Source organism: Labeo rohita, chromosome 25 (genome assembly GCF_022985175.1).
Source record: "Labeo rohita strain BAU-BD-2019 chromosome 25, IGBB_LRoh.1.0, whole genome shotgun sequence".
Classification (NCBI taxonomy): Eukaryota; Metazoa; Chordata; class Actinopteri; order Cypriniformes; family Cyprinidae; genus Labeo; species Labeo rohita.
Window position 1 is genome coordinate 17,497,822 of NC_066893.1, and position 19,206 is coordinate 17,517,027.

General features: G+C 36.0%; 1 protein-coding gene across 1 annotated transcript in view; it reads left to right on the top strand.

The window, feature by feature from the left end:
• ckap5 (cytoskeleton associated protein 5) overlaps positions 1-19,206 on the top strand; it is a 30,703-nt gene that overhangs the window by 9,922 nt on the left and 1,575 nt on the right. The window contains 29 exon segments of the mRNA XM_051099380.1: positions 156-266; positions 372-464; positions 551-736; positions 825-919; positions 1,028-1,085; positions 1,270-1,395; positions 3,073-3,212; positions 3,318-3,492; positions 3,611-3,724; positions 3,818-3,946; positions 5,705-5,899; positions 6,380-6,512; positions 6,678-6,775; positions 9,461-9,586; positions 9,662-9,811; positions 9,894-10,097; positions 10,182-10,317; positions 10,401-10,594; positions 10,690-10,856; positions 12,670-12,843; positions 12,976-13,096; positions 13,616-13,795; positions 13,992-14,179; positions 14,287-14,362; positions 17,370-17,558; positions 17,648-17,785; positions 17,879-17,962; positions 18,064-18,223; positions 18,313-18,455. Of these exon segments, the coding sequence (XP_050955337.1) occupies positions 156-266; positions 372-464; positions 551-736; positions 825-919; positions 1,028-1,085; positions 1,270-1,395; positions 3,073-3,212; positions 3,318-3,492; positions 3,611-3,724; positions 3,818-3,946; positions 5,705-5,899; positions 6,380-6,512; positions 6,678-6,775; positions 9,461-9,586; positions 9,662-9,811; positions 9,894-10,097; positions 10,182-10,317; positions 10,401-10,594; positions 10,690-10,856; positions 12,670-12,843; positions 12,976-13,096; positions 13,616-13,795; positions 13,992-14,179; positions 14,287-14,362; positions 17,370-17,558; positions 17,648-17,785; positions 17,879-17,962; positions 18,064-18,223; positions 18,313-18,455 (4,083 nt within the window).

Sequence of the window (19,206 nt, forward strand, 5' to 3'; positions counted from 1 at the left end):
TAACTCGCAATTCTGAAGAAAAAAGTCTGAGTTGCATGTTTGTGTAATTTTGAAAAAAATGTTGTGAAAAGTACCTTTTTTGTTTAGTGGCAGAAACTGATTCCATAGGTATAATGCAAAACAGTCATGTAATTGTTAGTTTATTTGTTAATCAGCCGGAAGTGTGCGAGGAGAAAGCTGCCGCTGTGCTCCCAGCCTCCTGTATGCAGCTGCTGGACAGCGCTAATTGGAAGGAGAGACTTGCTAGCATGGAGGAGTTTCAGAGGGTGACTGGATTTTGTATCATTTTGTCCTTTTTGTGCTGTTTTTAGCTTATTTAAAATTATTTCAACCTAAGGAACATGGCCTAAACTTGAATGTGTTCTGCTCAGGCTGTGGAGCAGATGGACAAATCTGAAATGCCATGCCAGGCTTTAGTCAAGATGCTGGCTAAGAAACCTGGATGGAAAGAGACCAACTTTCAGGTAGTCCTCTTAACCATGTAGGGCTTAATTCTCTTAAGGTTTGGTATTCAATGTGGTGCTAGTTTCCAGTATCTTTCCTTCTCCAGGTCATGCAAATGAAGCTCCACATTGTGGGTTTAATCGCACAAAAGGGATCATTCTCAAAGACATCCGCACTGGTGGTTTTGGATGGTCTGGTTGATAAGATTGGAGATGTGAAGTGTGGAAGTAACGCTAAAGAGGCTCTCACTGCGATCGGAGAGGCCTGTTCTCTGCCGTGGACTGCTGAACAGGTTTGTGTTAGCGGTGTGGGACTGTTTCTTCTTTTTAAATGAGCAGGAAATTAAAAAATCGTTTATAAATACGCTTGTTTCTTTATAGGTTGTCTCAATGGCTTTCGCTCAGAAAAATCCTAAAAACCAAGCAGAGACATTGAACTGGTTGGCCAATGCCATGAAGGAGTTTGGATTTGCAGGGTGAGCAGTGTGTATACCTGGCCTTTTTTTTTTTTTTTTTTTCTTTTTTTTTTCTCCTTCATACAGCTGATCCTCATTTCTAACTCAATCTAATTCCCCTTAATCCAGAATAAATGTCAAGGCGTTCATCAACAACGTCAAAACCGCTCTGGGTGCCACAAATCCTGTGAGTCATGGTTTTGGTATACATAATCATACTTCTGATGTGCCTTTCAATTGGATAGATGTGTTTAGTGGTGCCCTTATGTGTGATATTACTGGAATATTTTGACTTTATCTTGATCGTTGGTCAAACTGCACTACAAATCCTGATGTAATTGTGTAATGAGCTGTTTTTATGTTAACTTCAGGCTGTGAGGACATCAGCAATCGCTTTGTTGGGAGTCATGTATCTGTACATGGGCGCTCCCCTGCGAATGTTCTTTGAAGATGAAAAACCAGCCCTCCTTTCACAAATTGATGCTGAGTTTGAAAAGGTAAATATGGCCTTTTGAAATGCAGTAAGTTGTCTTGACCATCAGTGCGTTTTAGCTTGCATTAAAACCTGTTTTATGTACATAATCATTTGAACCACACCTGCTTATTCATTGTTTTAATTTGGTATGTCCAATCCCTCCCTACCTAGCTTATGTCAAAAACATAATAGGGGTGTGTGTTTGTATATTTGTACTGTTTCACTGTCTGTAATGCCCATGTTTGTCCATTAGTTACACCTTGTTTATCAAAGCAGATTGTTTCATACTGCACTCTTATTCAGATGTATTTGAAACCAGTTTCTAAAGGCATTTGTTGACTCTTTTTGACTTATTGATTGTAAGATAAATATCCAAGAACATTAAAATGAACTGTAAATAAACTAAAAACAAAGGTAAACAAAAGTACATGAAAGAAATAAAAACAAGTAACACAGTGTCCACACTGGATGTGACAAAATACAGTAAAACCCACTGTAATCAGTAATGCTGTATACACTAGATGTGGCGCGACATGACAAATCCCACGGTAAACTGCTGCCACGTTTTATAACGTGCTCATACAAAGGTCAAATGTTTTGCAACAGTCGCTTTGTCGCATCCAGTGTAGACGGACTTTAGCTGTTGCGGCGTGGCAAAATCAAGTAAATGAGTAAATGTGAGAGAAATAAATGAAAGGAAAAGAAAAACAATTATAAAACAAACAAGTAAATACAAGGGAAGCGTACAAAGAATTTAAATAACCTGAAAACAAAAGTACATAATACATTAAAGCGAATAAATAAACGAGGAAAAAAGAAAAAGAATTATACAAAGTAAATAGAGGAAAAACAGAAGTACATAAAAGAAATAAAAGTAAAAATGAAAAATAAAAGGAAAAACGAAGAATTAAACTACAAACAAAGGTAAATGAGAGTACATAAGAAAATAAAAGAGTAAATGAGTAAAGAGAAAAAAGAAACGATTATAAAAACAAGTAAATAAAAGAGAAACGTACAAAGAATTTAAATGAACTAAAAACAAAAGGTAACCAAAAGTACATAAGAAATAAACAAAAGCAAGTAAATGAGTACAGAGAAAAATAAAAGGAAAAAGACAAAATCGTAAAAACAAGTAAAGAAAAGAAACGAAAGAATTTAAGTAAACAAGTAAATAAAAGAAAAACAAAAACAAAAGCAAGTAAATGAGTAAAAATGAGAAATAAATAAAATAAGCTAATAAGAGAAATGTACAAAATTTCTATAAACCAAAAATAAAGGTTGACCGACGAATATAAAAGAAATAAACAAGCAAGTAAATAAAAGAAAGGGGAAAAACTTATTAAAAAAAAAAAAAATTAATAAATAAGAGATAAATTTACAAAGAATTTACACAAAAGACAAATATGAAACAAGTGCATAAAGGTAAAAATACAAAATTTAAACAAGAAAACTTAAATAAAAAAAATAAAAAAATAAATAAAAAAAGAACATTAACGGAATGCTAGAAGCAGGAAAAAAAACAACTAAAATATTAAGATCGCCTACTAAACTACTACATGGTAACTAGCACTAGTGGTCTATTCGTTTTTGTTGTTTTCCCCTCTTATATCTCCTGACCCTATTTATTTATTTATTTATTTATTTATTTATTTATTTATTTATTTATTTATTTATTTATTTATTTATTTATTTATTATAGATGCAGGGTCAGTCTCCTCCCGCCCCCACCCGTGGCACCAAAAAAGCAGGAGCGGATGAGGAGGGAGATGCTGCTGAAGAGGAGGAGGTGGACGGTGGAGCTGGAGACATCATGGACCTGTTGCCCAGAACTGATATCAGGTCTGTGAGAGTGTGGCAATTTTCTTTTTAAATGATACATTCATCAAGCCGTTATTGGATCTCAATGTGAACAAACAGTTCAAATTGACTGATTCTTATTCACAGTAATAAAATCACGTCACACATGGTGTCCAGTATCAGCGACAAGAACTGGAAGATCAGGAAGGAGGGGCTTGATGAGGTGGCAGCCGTCATTTCTGAGGCCAAATTCATCCAGGCTAACATCGGCGAGCTGCCGATGGCACTGAAGGGCCGTCTCAACGATTCCAACAAACTACTGGTAATTCAAATTACTTGAATGCACTAAATCAGATTAAAACATTTTCTTTCTGACATTAGTTCAAGTGCTCTCCATTGCCATTCAGACATGGCTGTAATCATGTAAAATGTGTCTGTAGGTCCAGCAGACTCTAAATATTCTGCAGCAGATAGCCACTGCCATGGGTCCATCTCTCAAGCAGCACGTCAAGAACCTGGGAATTCCAATCATTACTGTTCTTGGTGACAGCAAGGTATAAAACACTGGAAGTCTGTGGTGTGGCATTACACAAGCTTGTCTTGCTGTTCAGGTGACCTACAAATTTGCTTGAAATTTGACTTTTCAGCCTAATGTCCGTGCTGCTGCCTTGACAACACTGAACGCATGGGTGGAGCAGACTGGAATGAAGGAGTGGCTTGAAGGAGAGGACCTGTCAGAGGAGCTCAAGAAGGAAAACCCCTTCCTCAGACAGGAGGTAAAGCACTGGCAGTTTACCCTGAACTTTTAGACAACATATTAGAAAGGAGAATAAAATGGGATAAGAAAATATGGAGCTCATACTTATAGAAAAAACATGACCAATAGAGATGTAAAAATATTATCTATATTGTAATATTGCGATAGCAAAGCATGACCACAATAATGTTGAGACAGTGGCGATCTAAAACGATAAGTCTTCCGGACAAAAAGTGTTAAAATATTTTTAAACTTCTTATTCTAACATAAAAGATCTTTAAAGTTGTGTTTTGGGCCATTATGCTTTGGTACAGAATGTCGAACGAACTAAAACCGAAAACATATGTGACCCTGGACCACAAAACCAATCATAAGGGTCAATTTTTCGAAACTGAGATTTATACATCATCTGAAAGCTGAATACATAAGCTTTTCATTGATGTATGGTTTGCTATGATAGAACAATATTTGGCCGGGATACAACTATTTAAAATCTAGAATCTGAGGGTGCAAAAAAAATCAAAATATTAAGAAAATCGCCTTTTAAAGTTCTTCACAATACACATTACTAATCAAAAATTAAGTTTTGATATTTTTACAGTAGGAATTTTACAAAGTATCTTCATAGAACCTGATCTTTACTTAATTTCCTAATGATTTTTGGCATAAAAGAAACATCAATAATTTTGACCCATACAATGTATTTTTAGCTGATGCTACAAATATACCCCAGCGACTTAAGACTGGTTTTGTGGTCCAGGGTCACATATGGCAGAATAGAATTCTAAGAGAAGCGCGCACTTTATTCAGGCAATCAGCTCATGATCTGGTGTGTTCCGCACTTTGAAATCGAGCAGTTCATTCTAAATGAATACAATTAACTCATTTATTGTATGAGCTGTGAGTTTAGTGCGCGTTTGGGAGCGCAGTAGTTGCCAGTTGTTTGACTTCCTAAAACACAAGTGTGAATGTAATTTAGACTGAGACGACATATCACAAATAAAAATTCAGGTACAAGTCACTTTTTTCTGACTTAAGTTTTCTTAGAACATGGAGGTCTTAATTTTGAACTGTCAAAGTGCATTTTATTTTTTATCAAAAAAATATATATTTATATAAATATATATAAATATTGCATCGTGGACTTCATACAGTGATATTATTGTATCGTGAGATTATATTATATCATTGCGTCCCTAATGGCCAAAACACACAACTTCAACAGCCCGTAAAGGGGTGGTTCACTCAGAAATGAAATTGTCATTAATTACTCACCCTATTTCCGAACCCGTAAGACCAACCTTCATCTTCGGAACACAAATTAAGATATTTTAAATCTGACCCTGCATAGACGGCAACACAACTGACACGTTCAAGGCACAGAAAGGTATTAAGGACATCATTAAATAGTCCATGTGACATCAGTGGTTTAACCATTATGAAGCTAAGAGAATACTTTATTCTTGTATTCTTGTAGCTTCTTAACATTACGGTTGAATCACTGATGTAACATGGACTATTTTAACGATGTCCTCACTACCTTTCTGGGTCTTGAACATGTCAGTTGCATTGCTGTCTGTGCAGGGTCAGAAAGCCCTCAGATTTCATCAAAAATATCTTAATTTGTTTCAAAAATAAAGGTCTTACAAGTTTGTATCGACATGAGGGTGAGTAAATAATATCAGAATTTTCGTTTCTGGGTGAACTATCTTTTTGAATAACCTTAAATTATTGACTTTGAATAATCACAAGCTGAAATGCTGTTTAAATTCTGTAGCTGCTGGGATGGCTTTCTGAGAAGCTGCCCACGCTCCGTACGGTGCCTGCGGACCTCATGCTGTGTGTGCCTAACCTGTACACCTGCCTGGAGGACCGAAGCGGAGACGTGCGCAAGAAAGCTCAAGATGCACTTCCTACCTTCATGATGCACCTGGGCTACGAGAAGATGACCAAGGCTACCAGCAAACTGAAGGTAAGTGGGAGAAGTTCATGTTTAATTCTTTGAATATTAATGTCAAAGCATTTATGCTATTCTATTCAATTCAAATTCAAATTTATTTGTATAGCGCATTTCACGACGCGTATCGTTGCAAAGCAGCTTTACAGCAAATTAACCTTTTTACAGTATATTTAGTAGTAGCTTACTAGTGGTGACTGCCAAGTTGATGTATATGGCAGATATGTATGGTAAAGATCAATTAATGTAATCAAGCAGACAAAAAACACACTAAATTAGTAGCAAAATTTGGTAGTGCTGTATGATATTTCAGGGCATCATCTGAAGTCCTCTGATTTATGCATGCCTTTGCTGTCAGTTTTTGAGAATTCTAAATAAGTATGATTTTTGTGCAGCGTTATTTTAGATGGTTGAAAAGACCAAAATGCGTGGATAAACTTTTTGATCAAAGAAAAGCAGTTGTATGACGTCAGTCTTACTCTTGTCTTCCTGCAGCCGGCCTCAAAGGACCAGGTGGTTGGCATGCTGGAGAAGGCCAGGGCCGTGATGCCAGCCAAGCCTGCAGCTCCTGCCAAAGCTGCAGCTTCCAAACCCGCCTCCAGCGCCCCTGCTGCCAAACCAGCCGCAGGTTTGTGAACTTTCCCTTTAACCTCAGCTAACATAACCACCACTTCCTATTTTTTCCTGTATTTTGTCTCTTTCAGATTTATTGATTTGACAAAAATGTAATTTAAAAAAACTCTGATTTGAGGTCTATGATGCTGGACTCAACTTATGTCTATTTATTTTACAGCTCCAGCCAGGAACCAAAGTCCCAGTGAAGATTTCAGTGAACCAGAACCCAAACCAGACACTAAGAAAGCTAAACCAGCAGGTCCTGCGGCTAAAAAGGTGTGGCACATTTCAGTGTTTCTACTTTGACTGCTTTTGGAGAGTTGCTGCTCATGAAAGAATTAAAACCTTTTCCTAAACAGTCATCTGAAACATCAGGTTCATAATACACTAAAGACTGTTCTTTTAGAATTTGGTTTAGAATTTGACCTATTTTTCTGTAAATGTGAAAAGAGTCTGGGTTCTGCATTTTTGTTTTAAGTGAGTGTTGCTCTCTGAAGTGTCATTTTATGCGCTAGAGAGAGAGCATGGAGCTCAACGTGAAGGGAGAGAACGATAATGCTAAACAAAACAGGCTCTCAAGAGGGACGCCTAGCAGCAATAAGGTATATTAGAATCTCAGAGCATCAGTGGAGCTGGTATGAGGTGGCACGGTTTGGTGTGGAAGCACTGCATGTTATTTAAACTGATTCACAACCTTTTTGTGACGTCGTCTTTGTTATTCAGCTGTAATGGTCAAATCTAATTTCGGTAGTCAGTGGAAATTATTACCATTATTGTAATGAGAAGCAGTTATAAACCTGTTGGCAAAGCTTTTAAAAAAAAAAAAAAGAGAGAGAGAGAGAGTACAGCCAAAAATGAAAATTACCCCATGATTTACTCACCCTCAAGCCATTCTAGATGTATGACTTTCAAACTATCAAAGCCATATTAAAAAAAAATGTCCTTGCTCCCTGGAGATTTTAAAGTCCAATAAAGTGCATCATAAAAAGTACTCCACATGGCTCCGTCATATTTAAAACTTTAACTATAATCTAGAATTATAAAATATAATTCAGTGGATGACGTAGGCATAGCGTAAGCACTGGTGAGAATATGCTAGTCTTGTGAGGACCAAGTTTTGTTTACAGTAAAGGAAAACCAGTCTCCTCTTGGCTTGTATTGAAATTAATGAAAGCTACAGATTACGGTTGAAGTTTCAAATATGGATATTTTTTACACAAACACATCAATTTGCTTTAAAGGGTCTTTATTGGAGCTGTGTTTAGTACTTTTATGATGGATGGATGCACTATGTTAGTCACTTATGGTTCGTTTCCACCGAGCGGTATGGTTCGGTATAGTACGGTATGCAATTATTTCCTTTTCTGTTGTGAATGGTACCAAAACAGTGAACCGTACCACTTTTTTGGTACCTATCCATTGGCCAAAGGTACCAAAAGGGTGGAGCTAAACTCACTGCAGAACAATGATTGGTTGAGTAGGATCGTCATTTGTGCATGCTAAAAGGGGATAAAGCATCTCCTTCACTAGTTCCGCAATGCTGTTCATGCTTGTTTGGCCTATTTACCTCAGAGTGTTTACAAAAAAAATGCAGTGTAACAGTGTATTTTATAATTTTATATTTTCACACAGACCATAGCAGTTTCTCAATGTGTTCTTGTAGACTTTTGGTACCCAAAAGGTACCAACTGTGCTTTTATTTATTTATTTATTTTTTTGGAACTTTACTCTCTGTGTAATAAAAGAAACATTTTGAACATTATAGCCCTACAAACTTTTTTTTTTTTTTTTTTTTTTTTTTTTTTTTTTCTTCCAGAAATTTTAGTTTTAATTTTTCTGATAATCAAAGGCATTAAACATTTTATTTATTTTTAATCTAATTAATATTAAACCCTTTAATTTTTGGAAAACAAACAGAGGTTTACTGTTAAAATTAATACATGGAGGAAAATTTGTGTGAATATTGTTAACGTTTTAATAATAATTGTAGATTTTTTTTTTTTTTTTTTTTTTTTTTTTTTTTTTTTTTTTCTACAAGTGGTTAATCTGGTTGCAATATTTATTTCTATCATTTGTTTTATTTAAATAGGCCAGAAATATAAAGATATACATTTATACTGCACAAAAGTAATACAAGAGTAATATATTTGTTACACGTTAAACCGTACTTTTATTTTGACAGGTTGCCGTGAAGTTTCTGTGTTTATACAGTATCATACAATGCTAGTTTTCCCGAATGAAATGGTAAAATTCACAGGAAATGACTCTCACAGCAGCTCTGGAGATGAAGTTCATGTCGTCATGTAATTAAAGACAGAGGCTGAAAATCACCAGGAACCTCACGTGTGCTTCAGTATTTGTGTAGTAAACAAATGGTTTCTGCCATTCATACGTACAGAGCCAAGCAGAGCATGCAGGATTTATATCTAAACCGTCTTTTTGCGTTTTATCATTTACAGACATTAGTGCATATCGCGATTCAAATTAATTGACCGACCCAATTTTGATTTATTCATCCAAAAATTGACTAATTCCGTGCTATAGAGTAAATCCATTTTTATGAATGGGCCGCCCCCCTAATATAATGGCAGGGGAAACACTGGGGGGTAAGTGATTAATGACAATTTTCATTTGGGGGTGGAGTAACCCTTTAACAAAAAGAGGCAGAGTTGTGCTTTTACATCAATATTGAGAAGTGGCCATTGTCGCCGCTTTATCATTGATCGCTACTTTCCGGGTTAAACTGGAAAGCAGCGTGCATGCTGTTCTGTACTGTACTGACCTGTACCGCTCTGTGGAAACGAGCCATTATTTTGCTTCAAAATATGAGCCAAGTCTTTGCCTTTAGCAGGATTCGTAATTTAACCCTTTTACCAAACTAAAGCATATCAACGAACTTGTCAACATGAAGTAACAGAACTTAAGACTTTGAGTGTAATGATTGTTTTCCTGACCCTTTAGGGTGTTGTGGGTAAGAAACCTCCAGTTAAGGCTGGTGCAAAGGATGAAGAGGACAAATCTGGTCCCATCTTCATCTTTGTTCCCAATGGGAAAGAGCAGAGGATCAAGGAAGAGAAGACACTGAAGGTGAGCAACTTTGAACATTTGTCAGCGTAGTACCTTTTTGGAATGATTAGTTACCATTTCTAAACTCTTCTCCAGATTCTCAAGTGGAACTTCATCACTCCTCGTGATGAGTACGTGGAGCAGCTGAAGGCTCAAATGTCCACATGTCTGGCCAAGTGGCTCCAAGATGAACTTTTCCACTTTGACTTTCAGCGCCACGTAAAAGCTATTGGAACCATGATTGAGGTCAGTCATGTCGCAATTGGTGATTCAAATCATATCAGTCTATACTAGATTTTATAACTTGTGTTTTAACTGTACCTTCCAGCGCATGGAGCAAGAGTGTGAAGCTGTGATTGGCTGTCTAGATCTGATATTGAAGTGGTTCACCTTGCGATTCTTTGACACAAACACCAGTGTGTTGATGAAGGCCTTGGAGTTCCTCAAGCTGCTCTTCACCATGCTGAGCAGGAAGAACTACCAGCTCAGTGACTACGAGGCCTCATCTTTCATCCCCTACCTGATCCTCAAGGTGGGTCTTTATCCATTAACTTTGGTGAATCAAATTTGTTGAAACACAGCCTAACTTGGTGGTTTTTGGTTTCTTGTCCATCAGGTTGGAGAGTCGAAAGATGTGGTGCGTAAAGACGTCAGAGCTATTCTGACAATGCTGTGTAAAGTCTACGCAGCCAGTAAAGTCTTCCCCTTCCTTATGGAAGGGACCAAATCAAAGAACTCAAAGCAGAGATCTGGTAAATACACATGGATTTGGTTTCTCAAACAAAAACGTGTTTATGTCTTTATCGTGACCGTTTCTGACTTATTTGTTCTTCAGAATGTCTTGATGAGCTCGGCTGCCTGATTGAGAACTTCGGTATGAATGTGTGCCAGCCGACTCCAGCCAAGGCTCTCAAAGAAATCGCTGTTCACATTGGAGACCGTGACACTACAGTCCGCAACGCTGCGCTTAACACAGTCGTGGCTGCCTACAACGCCTGTGGAGATCAAGTCTTCAAGCTCATTGGCAATGTAAGATGCCAATTATGCCCTAAAACATGAACCTTTCACTTCTAAAAGATCTTTGGATGTCATGCTAAATTCATTTTTCAACCTTTTTTGTTAAGCTGTCTGAGAAAGAAATGAGCATGCTGGAAGAGCGAATCAAACGTTCGGCCAAGAAGACGCCCGCAGCCTCCGCCAAACAGGAGCGACCTCAGAGAGAGCATCCTACCAATCCCAACGCAACCTTCCTGCGCAAGCCTGCTCAAGAGGAAGTGCCCAACAAGCTCAAGTATGTACTGTTGTTTTAAATCCAATGATGATGTATAGGCAAGTTAGCCAAAATGGAAATACCTGGACCGTGTGTAATACTCTCTATATGCACATAGTCTCATTCTGTCCTCTTGTCATTGCATGTTGTTTCTTAATCCTGAGCTTTTCTCTTCTCCTCTTACTATTCCTTTCTTTTCTTCGCTGCTCTCCATGGACAGAATAATGTATCGCACTTACAGGATGTAAGTACTGCCTTACAACTGTAGCCACTGCTCACAAGGCACCTGACATCCTGGAGGTTTAGAGATCACCCAAAAAAAAAACTCTGGACTGAAATATTAGGGACATTTATTAGATCATATGGATAACTCGTAGAGCCAAATGTTTTTCAGCCTAATATTTCATATACCCAAGAATTTGCTTTGTGATTTAATGTAAGGAGTGTACACTAGCAGTCAAAAGATTTTTTTTAATACTTTTTAAAGAAGTTTCTTCTTGGTGTCTTCTGCTCACCAAGCCTGCATTTATTTGATCCAAAGTACAGCAAAACGGTGGGATTTTGATGCATCATTAACATTTCTTTTTGAATATATTTAAAAATGTAACTTATTCCTGTGACTATTTCAGATAATAACGTTTCATTAAATTTTTAACAAGTGTTTTTTGAACAGCAAATCAGAATATTAGAATGATTTCTGAAGGATCATGTGACTGGAGTAATGATGCTGATAATTTAGCTTTGATCAAAGGAATAAATTACATTTTAAAATGTATTCAACTGGAAAAGTTATTTTAAAGAGTTCAAATATTTCGCAGTTAAAATATTACTGCTTTAGCTGTATTTTGGATCAAATAAATGCAGGTTTGGTAAGCAGAAGAGACTTTAAACATTAAAAATCTTACTGTTCAAAAACTAGTAGTGTATAATAGTACAAATGTAGTTTGAAAGTAAAGCATGTCTCCACTCTTTCATAAAAGGAACACACAAAATATTTATGCGCTAATATGCTCATGAAATGTGTATACACACTACCATTCAAAAGTTTGGGATAGGTGAGGGGTTTTTTTGTTTGTTTTTTTTTTTCTTTTTTTTGTTTGTTTGTTTATCGAATACAGTAAAAACAGCAATGTTTGGAAATATTGTTTTTGTTTTTTTTTTTTTTTATTTTTTTTTTTTTTGTCTTTTGTAACAAAATGTTTTTACTGTGACTTTGACATTCAGAAAAGATGCATTACAATTAATCAGTAATTTAATTAAAATTTAACTCTTACTGACTCCATATTTTTTAAAGTGTGTTTATATACTTATGCAATATATTTGCATATGCAAATAGCTTTCCTAAAAGCTATGCAGTTTAGGAAACCTTTGCCTGAGGGCACAAATGAATGATTGAATCTGTTTCAAATGGTTTCATTTGAAGTCCGTTTGAACTTGAATAAATGAAGTTATTTATTTATTTATTTATTTATTTATTTATTTATTTTTATTTGGCTTATTTTAATTTTTTATTTAATATATATTATATTGTATTATATTATATATTATGTACATTATGTACATTTTATATATGTGTGTGTGTGTATATATATGTGCTAAACTTTTTTTTTTTTTTTTTGGTGTATTGATTTTGCTATGTTAAATGCTCCTCTGCTTGAAACACTGGTTAGTAAACTTAGGAGGCAGATTAAAAGCACATTTAAAATGGAAATATTCATTGGTGCTTTCATTTTGGCTGCTACTGAATCTCAATTTTGGGGACTTTCATTCATGTTGTGGGGATTATGTGGCATAAAACTGCAGCAGAAATGACCATTTCCCCCATTTTCCACAGACAAGCTCGGGCGCAGAACGCTCACTTGGAGCAGTCGGCTCCGTCCATCCCAAAAGAGTTTCAGCTGGATCTCGACGTGTTCGAGAACAACCACACATGTGCCAGCGATATCCCTGACCTGGTGCAGCACAAACTGGACGACGTTTTGGAGCCGGTCATGATTCCTGAGCGCAAGTAAGAGTCTTTAAGTTTGTTAAATCTACAACTTGATAAAACACTTTGGGTTCTGAAATGCCAAGGCGTTATCGCTCTTGTTAAATGATTAAAATGCTGTTGTTGTTTTTTTGTGTGTGTGCGTGTTTTCAGGATTCGTTCGGTCTCTCCTCATTTTGATGACATTCACAACAGCACTGCCTCCACCATCAACTTTGTCATCTCCCAGGTGGCCAGTGGGGACATTAACACCAGTATCCAGGCCTTGGCACAGGTGGGCATCCCGCTTCTACTGTATAGATTCTTGCATGTTATAGCCAGGCTCCGTTTCAAGCAATGAATCCTTTTTTCAATATATATTTTTTTAATTACATAAAAAAATGAAAGGGATGGTTCACCCAAAATTGAACATTCAGTCATTACTCACCTTGTCGTTCCAAACACGTAAGACCTTTGTTCACTTTCGGAACACAAATTAAGATATTTTTGATTAAATCTGAGAGCTTCTTGACCATGCATAGACAGCAATGCGACTACCACGTCAAAGGTCCAGAAAGGTAGTATGCACATTGTTCAAATAGTCCATGTGATGTCAGTGCTTCAACTGTAATTTTATGGAGCTATGAGAATGTACTTTTCTGAAGATGAACAAAGGTCTTACAGGTTTGGAATGACAGAGGGTGAGTAATTATGACAAACTTTTCAATTTGCGGTGAGCTATCCCTTTAATACTTTTTCCCAGCAATAATTTGCACATTCAGTAAGACATTTTCCTGTGTTTTTTTTCCTGCAGATTGATGAGGTCTTGAGGCAGGCAGACAAAGCGGAAGCAATGTCCGGACACATCGACCAGTTCCTCATCGCCACCTTCATGCAGCTGCGGCTAATTTACAACACACACATGGCTGACGATCGGCTGGACAAGGAGGACATCTTCAAACTCTACAGCTGCATCATAGGAAACATGCTTTCTGTGAGTGCTGTTTTACTTTTGGTTTGGGAAGAGAGTGTTTGCTTCAGCATAGAATTTCTGAACACATCTAGTATTGTGTTGCAAGAAACAAACAGCTTTTGTTTGCCAGGAAATCGTTTATGCATTTAAATGCATGCGACGCAAACAAAAGTCATTGTTCTTTTGACATGCTGAATCACTGTGCGTTTGTTTCCAGTTGTTCTCGATGGAGAGTCTGGCGCGGGAGGCCTCCATGGGCGTCCTGAAGGACCTGATGCACGGTCTGATCACGTTGATGTTGGACTCCAGAGTGGAGGACATCGAGGATGGACAGCAGCTCATTCGCTCCGTCAACCTGCTTGTGGTTCGAGTGCTGGAGAAATCCGATCAGACTAACATCCTAAGGTTAGCGCTGGGTCTCTCCCGGAACCTTTGTTTTGTGTACTGTTCTGTATACTTTTGGGCGACTGTAATCGATGGTTGTAGATTAAAGGTCATTGTTTTCTTTCCAGTGCTTTGCTGGTGCTGCTGCAGGACAGTCTTATCAGCACCGCCGGCTCCCCCATGTTCTCTGAACTTGTCATGAAGGTAAAACTGGTGCACTTTATGTGGGCACATATGCGTGTTGACATTTGAGCTACGTCATATTGTAAACAGAACTCTTGGCCCTTGTGTTTTGGGACTTCTGGAATCATGATGGATAAAATATTTGGCTCAGCTTGTTTTCGAATACACTTACTTCCACCCACATGCCCAGAAAGGTCTCTTCTGAGGTAGACAATATAAATTGACATGAACACATTTTATTTAGAACAGCATGCACTGATGAATCATTTTTCTGACTAGTAAACACCATTGTTGTTGAATTCATAATTGCAACTTGAAAACTTTATGAACGCTATTGTAACTTGTTAAAAAAAAAACACACAACCAGCTGACTGATCAGTTAATGGTAGATGGTGACTTCAACATGCATTTCATATTACTTATTAGCTGATTGTCTTTTTAAATGTGTTGTGGAAAAAACTTTTTTTTTTTTTTTTCTTTTTTTCTTTATGACAGTGCTAATAATTTAGCAGTGTTATTGTAGGCTCAAACTTTAAAAAATCATTTAATAAAATATGAATATTAGAGGGAAAACTTTTAGTTGCCAGCATTTCTAATTTTTGTACAAGCTGAGTGTGTCAATTACAAAACTGAAAGCTAAAAACTTAAATGACACAAGCATATTACAGATGTATGTTTAAAAGGCAGAAAATAAAGATAGAAGCTAAATAAAAATAAAACTGTAATAGTATATACATAATACTAAGATACTTTGGTTAGGTTCTGATATATTTTTTTTTTTTTTTTTTTTTTTTTTTTTTTTTTTGTTTTTGGCAAAAAAATGAACAAAATACTTCCGTAAACCTCTGTACACTGGAAAGAGCATGGTTTAGTATATGTCTGCTTAATGTTTCTTTTGAGAGAGGTTTAATTTTTTTTTTTTTTTTTTTTTTTTTTTTTTTTTTTTAATAATTTTATGCAAAATAGAATGAGTTTCATTCATACTGGACGCCAGAGGGCACCCTCGTGCATAAAATCTACATATGTGTCAAAGTAGTATCACTGATGTGTTCCTTTCCAGCTTGTCTAATGGATAAAGGCATTGCTATTGCTATAACTGAATAAAAACCATATAACGTTAAACGTTTTGAATGACGAAATGTAAGGACAATAAACGCTCGTCTGCAAAAATATATGGTTTATCGGTGTTCTTTAAGCCATCTCATGTATTTTCATAAGCCAATGCTAATTTACATACATAATGAGTATAGAATTTGTCTGTCTCATTCTGTGATGAGAATCCACATTAGATCACATGAGGAACTTATTTCAAACACTCAACAGATGTTGTGAATTAAAAACCAGTTATGTTTTTTATAACTTTTTTTTTTTTTTTTAATAAAACTTTTGTTGGACAACAGGTTTAAAAAGGCTTATTGCATTTCATTAGAAGGGAAGATGTTCTGCATTTGTTGCTTTTTCAAATATAAGCGGGGAAGCGTTTCCTTTAATTCCGAGAGAAATGAAACAAGGTAATTATTTAAATGCAAAACCGAAAAACCACAATTCACAAGCGCGTATTGAACCGTGGATGTCATACCAAACAGTTCGAAATTGAGTATTGTGACATCCCTAGTATGTTCATAATACCAAAATACCAAATAATGCTAAAAAAAAAAAACTTAAAAAAATAAAATAAAATTACCCTTCAAATTGTGTAAATTTAAAATTGAACATGTGGCCAATGGAAATGCATCAGTTTTACAAAAACTCATTTATCACAAAAGTTATGCTTGTGTAAAGTGTTTTTTTTTTCAGGCGATTTTAAAAAGGAATATTTTGCAAAACTGCAATGGCAAGAGGGGGTTTTTTTTTTTTTTTTTTTTTTTCTCCCACACTTACAGGTCTTTGTATAAAGAGAGAAGCAAAATAAAATTGTAATAGTATATACATAATACTAAAATGCTAAAAGACAAAAAGATTCCCAACAAAAAAATGCTGTGTTTCCATTACCTTTCAAATTGCGCAAATTGAAATTATGAATTGAATATACACCCAATGGAAACGCATAATTTATGCAACAACTCCCATTTATCACGAACGTTTTTGTGCTCACATGAGGTGTTTTTTTTTTTTTTTTTTTTTTTTTTTTTTTTTTTTTTTTTTTTTTTTTTTTTAGGCAATTTGAAAAAGTAATATTTCGCAAAACTGCAGTGGAAAGTTTTGCACATTTACAGGTTTCTGTATAAAGATAGAAGCTAAAAATAAGAGTAATATGCATAATTCTAAAAAAAAAAAAACCTGTTTTCCAACAAATTTTATCTTGTTTGTTTTATTTATTTATTTTTGGCAATTTGAAAAAGGAATATTTTGTAAAACTGTAATGGTATATACATAAACTAAAATACTAAATAATGCAAAAAAGCTGTTTTCAAATAAAACAAGTTATATTTCCATTACCCTTCAAACTGTGCAATTGAAATCAAATACAATGGGCTTTCCTTGCCATTTAAAGAAGTCTATTTCCAAACAAAGATTCACATAATGTACTCACCCCCTTGTCATCCAAGATGTTCATGTCTGTCTGTCTGTCTGTCTTCAGTCAAAAAAAAAAAAAAAATGTTTTTGGAGGAAAACATTTCAGCATTTTTCTCCATATAATGGACTGATATGGTGCCTCGATTTTGAACTTCCGAAGCCGAGAAAGAAGGGTCTTATCTAGTGTAACGATCGGTTAATTTATTAAAAATAATACAATTTATATACTTTTTAATGTCAAACGCTCGTCTTGTCTTACTCTGCCTGGACTTTACCCCCCTGCCCCCCCCAGCTAAACAGTTAGGGTATGTCGAAAAACTCCCATCTCTTCCATACTTCTGCAGCGATGTAGGATGATTTTGAAATGATTTCTGATGTTGAGGGAGAAAATACGATAAATATGAAAATACGAAATCTGTAATTGAAACGCAGCAATTGATTGCAGCATAAATAAAGCATTTTGGTCTCTTTTGCTTTATCTTTAAATAACACTTGTCTCTGTCCCATGCAGTGTCTATGGAGAATGATCCGTTTCCTGCCGCAGACCATCAACAGTATTAATCTGGACCGCATCCTGCTGGACGTGCACAACTTCATGAAGGTTTTCCCTAAAGAAAAGCTCAAACAGCTGAAGAGTGACGTTCCCCACCGGACGCTAAAGACGCTGCTGCACACACTCTGCAAGCTCACTGGCGCCAAGGTACACATTTGAAACTTTAAAGGAGCCTGAAAGCTCTTCATGAAACTTTTGGTTTATGAAAGTGATCTGTGAACGTATCTCTCTTATAGATATTAGATCACATGTCCATGATTGAGAACCGCAATGAGTCTGAACTAGAGGCACATCTAAGGCGGGTGGTCAAGCATTCGGCAAACCTCTCCGGATTCAAGTCCGACAAGAGCACAGAAAAGGGCGCCCTCAGATCGGTATGGGTCTGAACTGAAACCTTCATACTGATGATACTTTGAAAATTGTAGTGTTTGATTTGATTTTCCTCAACTGCGTTTTGATTCCGATAGGATGACAAAGTGATCAAAGCCAAAGTGAGCGACATCCTGTCTGAGATCTTCAAAAAGATCGGCTCCAAGGAGAATACTAAAGAGGTAACAATTCGTGAAAGACTTTTCTAGTTTTTGCAATCTAACCTAAATTATTTCCAGTTCTCAGTTCAGTACTTCATTAATCAGAACATGTTGTTTCTCAGGGTCTGACGGAGCTGTATGAATACAAGCAGAAGTACTCTGACGCAGACCTTGAGCCCTTCTTGAGGAACACGTCCCAGTTCTTCCAGAGTTACGTGGAGCGAGGACTCCGCATGATTGAGTCAGAGCGTGAAGGAAAAGGCAGAATCCAGACCTCCACAGGTGAGTTGCACTTTAACTTTAATAAAACATCTTTTTGTTGTGTTGTCTTGATTTTGTCCTAGCATACTGAGGTCTCTGTTGTGTTTCAGTAATCCCTCAGCACAGCACAGACTCGTATTTGCCGAGCTCCAGCACCGTGCCCATCAGCAGTAATGGAGAAGATCTGAACGCTGCCGCCTACTACGAGAGACTGAAGATCTTGCGGCAACGGCGCGGCCTTGAGAACTCAACGGTTTGTCTCTTATTAATACTTGAGTCAAGACACAGTTGTGACCCTGGACCACAAAACCAGTCATAAGTCACATGGGTATATTTGTAGCAATAGCCAACAATACATTGTAAGGGTCAAAATGATCGAATTTTCTTTTATGCCAAAAATCTTATGATCATGTTCCATGAAGATATTTTGTAAAAAAAAAAAAAAAAAAATTGCCATAAATATATACTAGAATAACTTCATTTTTGATTAGTAATATGCATTGCTGAGAACTGCAATTGGACAACTTTAGAGGCGATTTTCTCAATATTTAGTTTTTTTTTTTTTTTTTTTTTTTTTTTTTTTTGTTGTTGTTTTTTTTTTTTTTTTTTTTTTTTTTGCTCCCTCATATTGCAGATATTCAAATAGTTGTATCTCAACCAAATATTGTCTGCCTATTCTAACAAACCATACGTCAATGGAAAGTTTATTTATTCAGCTTTCAGATGATATATAAATCTCAATTTATAAAAAAAAAAAAAAGACCCTTAAGACTGGTTTTGTGGTCCAGGGTCACAATTGAATAATCTTTGGTTATGAAGCTATTATATTTAAAAAAAAAAAAAATAAAAAATAAAAAGCTGACTTAGGCAAATCCAGTAGTGTATTTGCTTGTGACACCTGGCTTTATATAATATAAAAATATTTTTGACTGATTTATCAATAATAGTGTTTTGTTTTTGTTTTTTTTTAAATAACAATGGTTTACTAATACCTTAATGGCAAA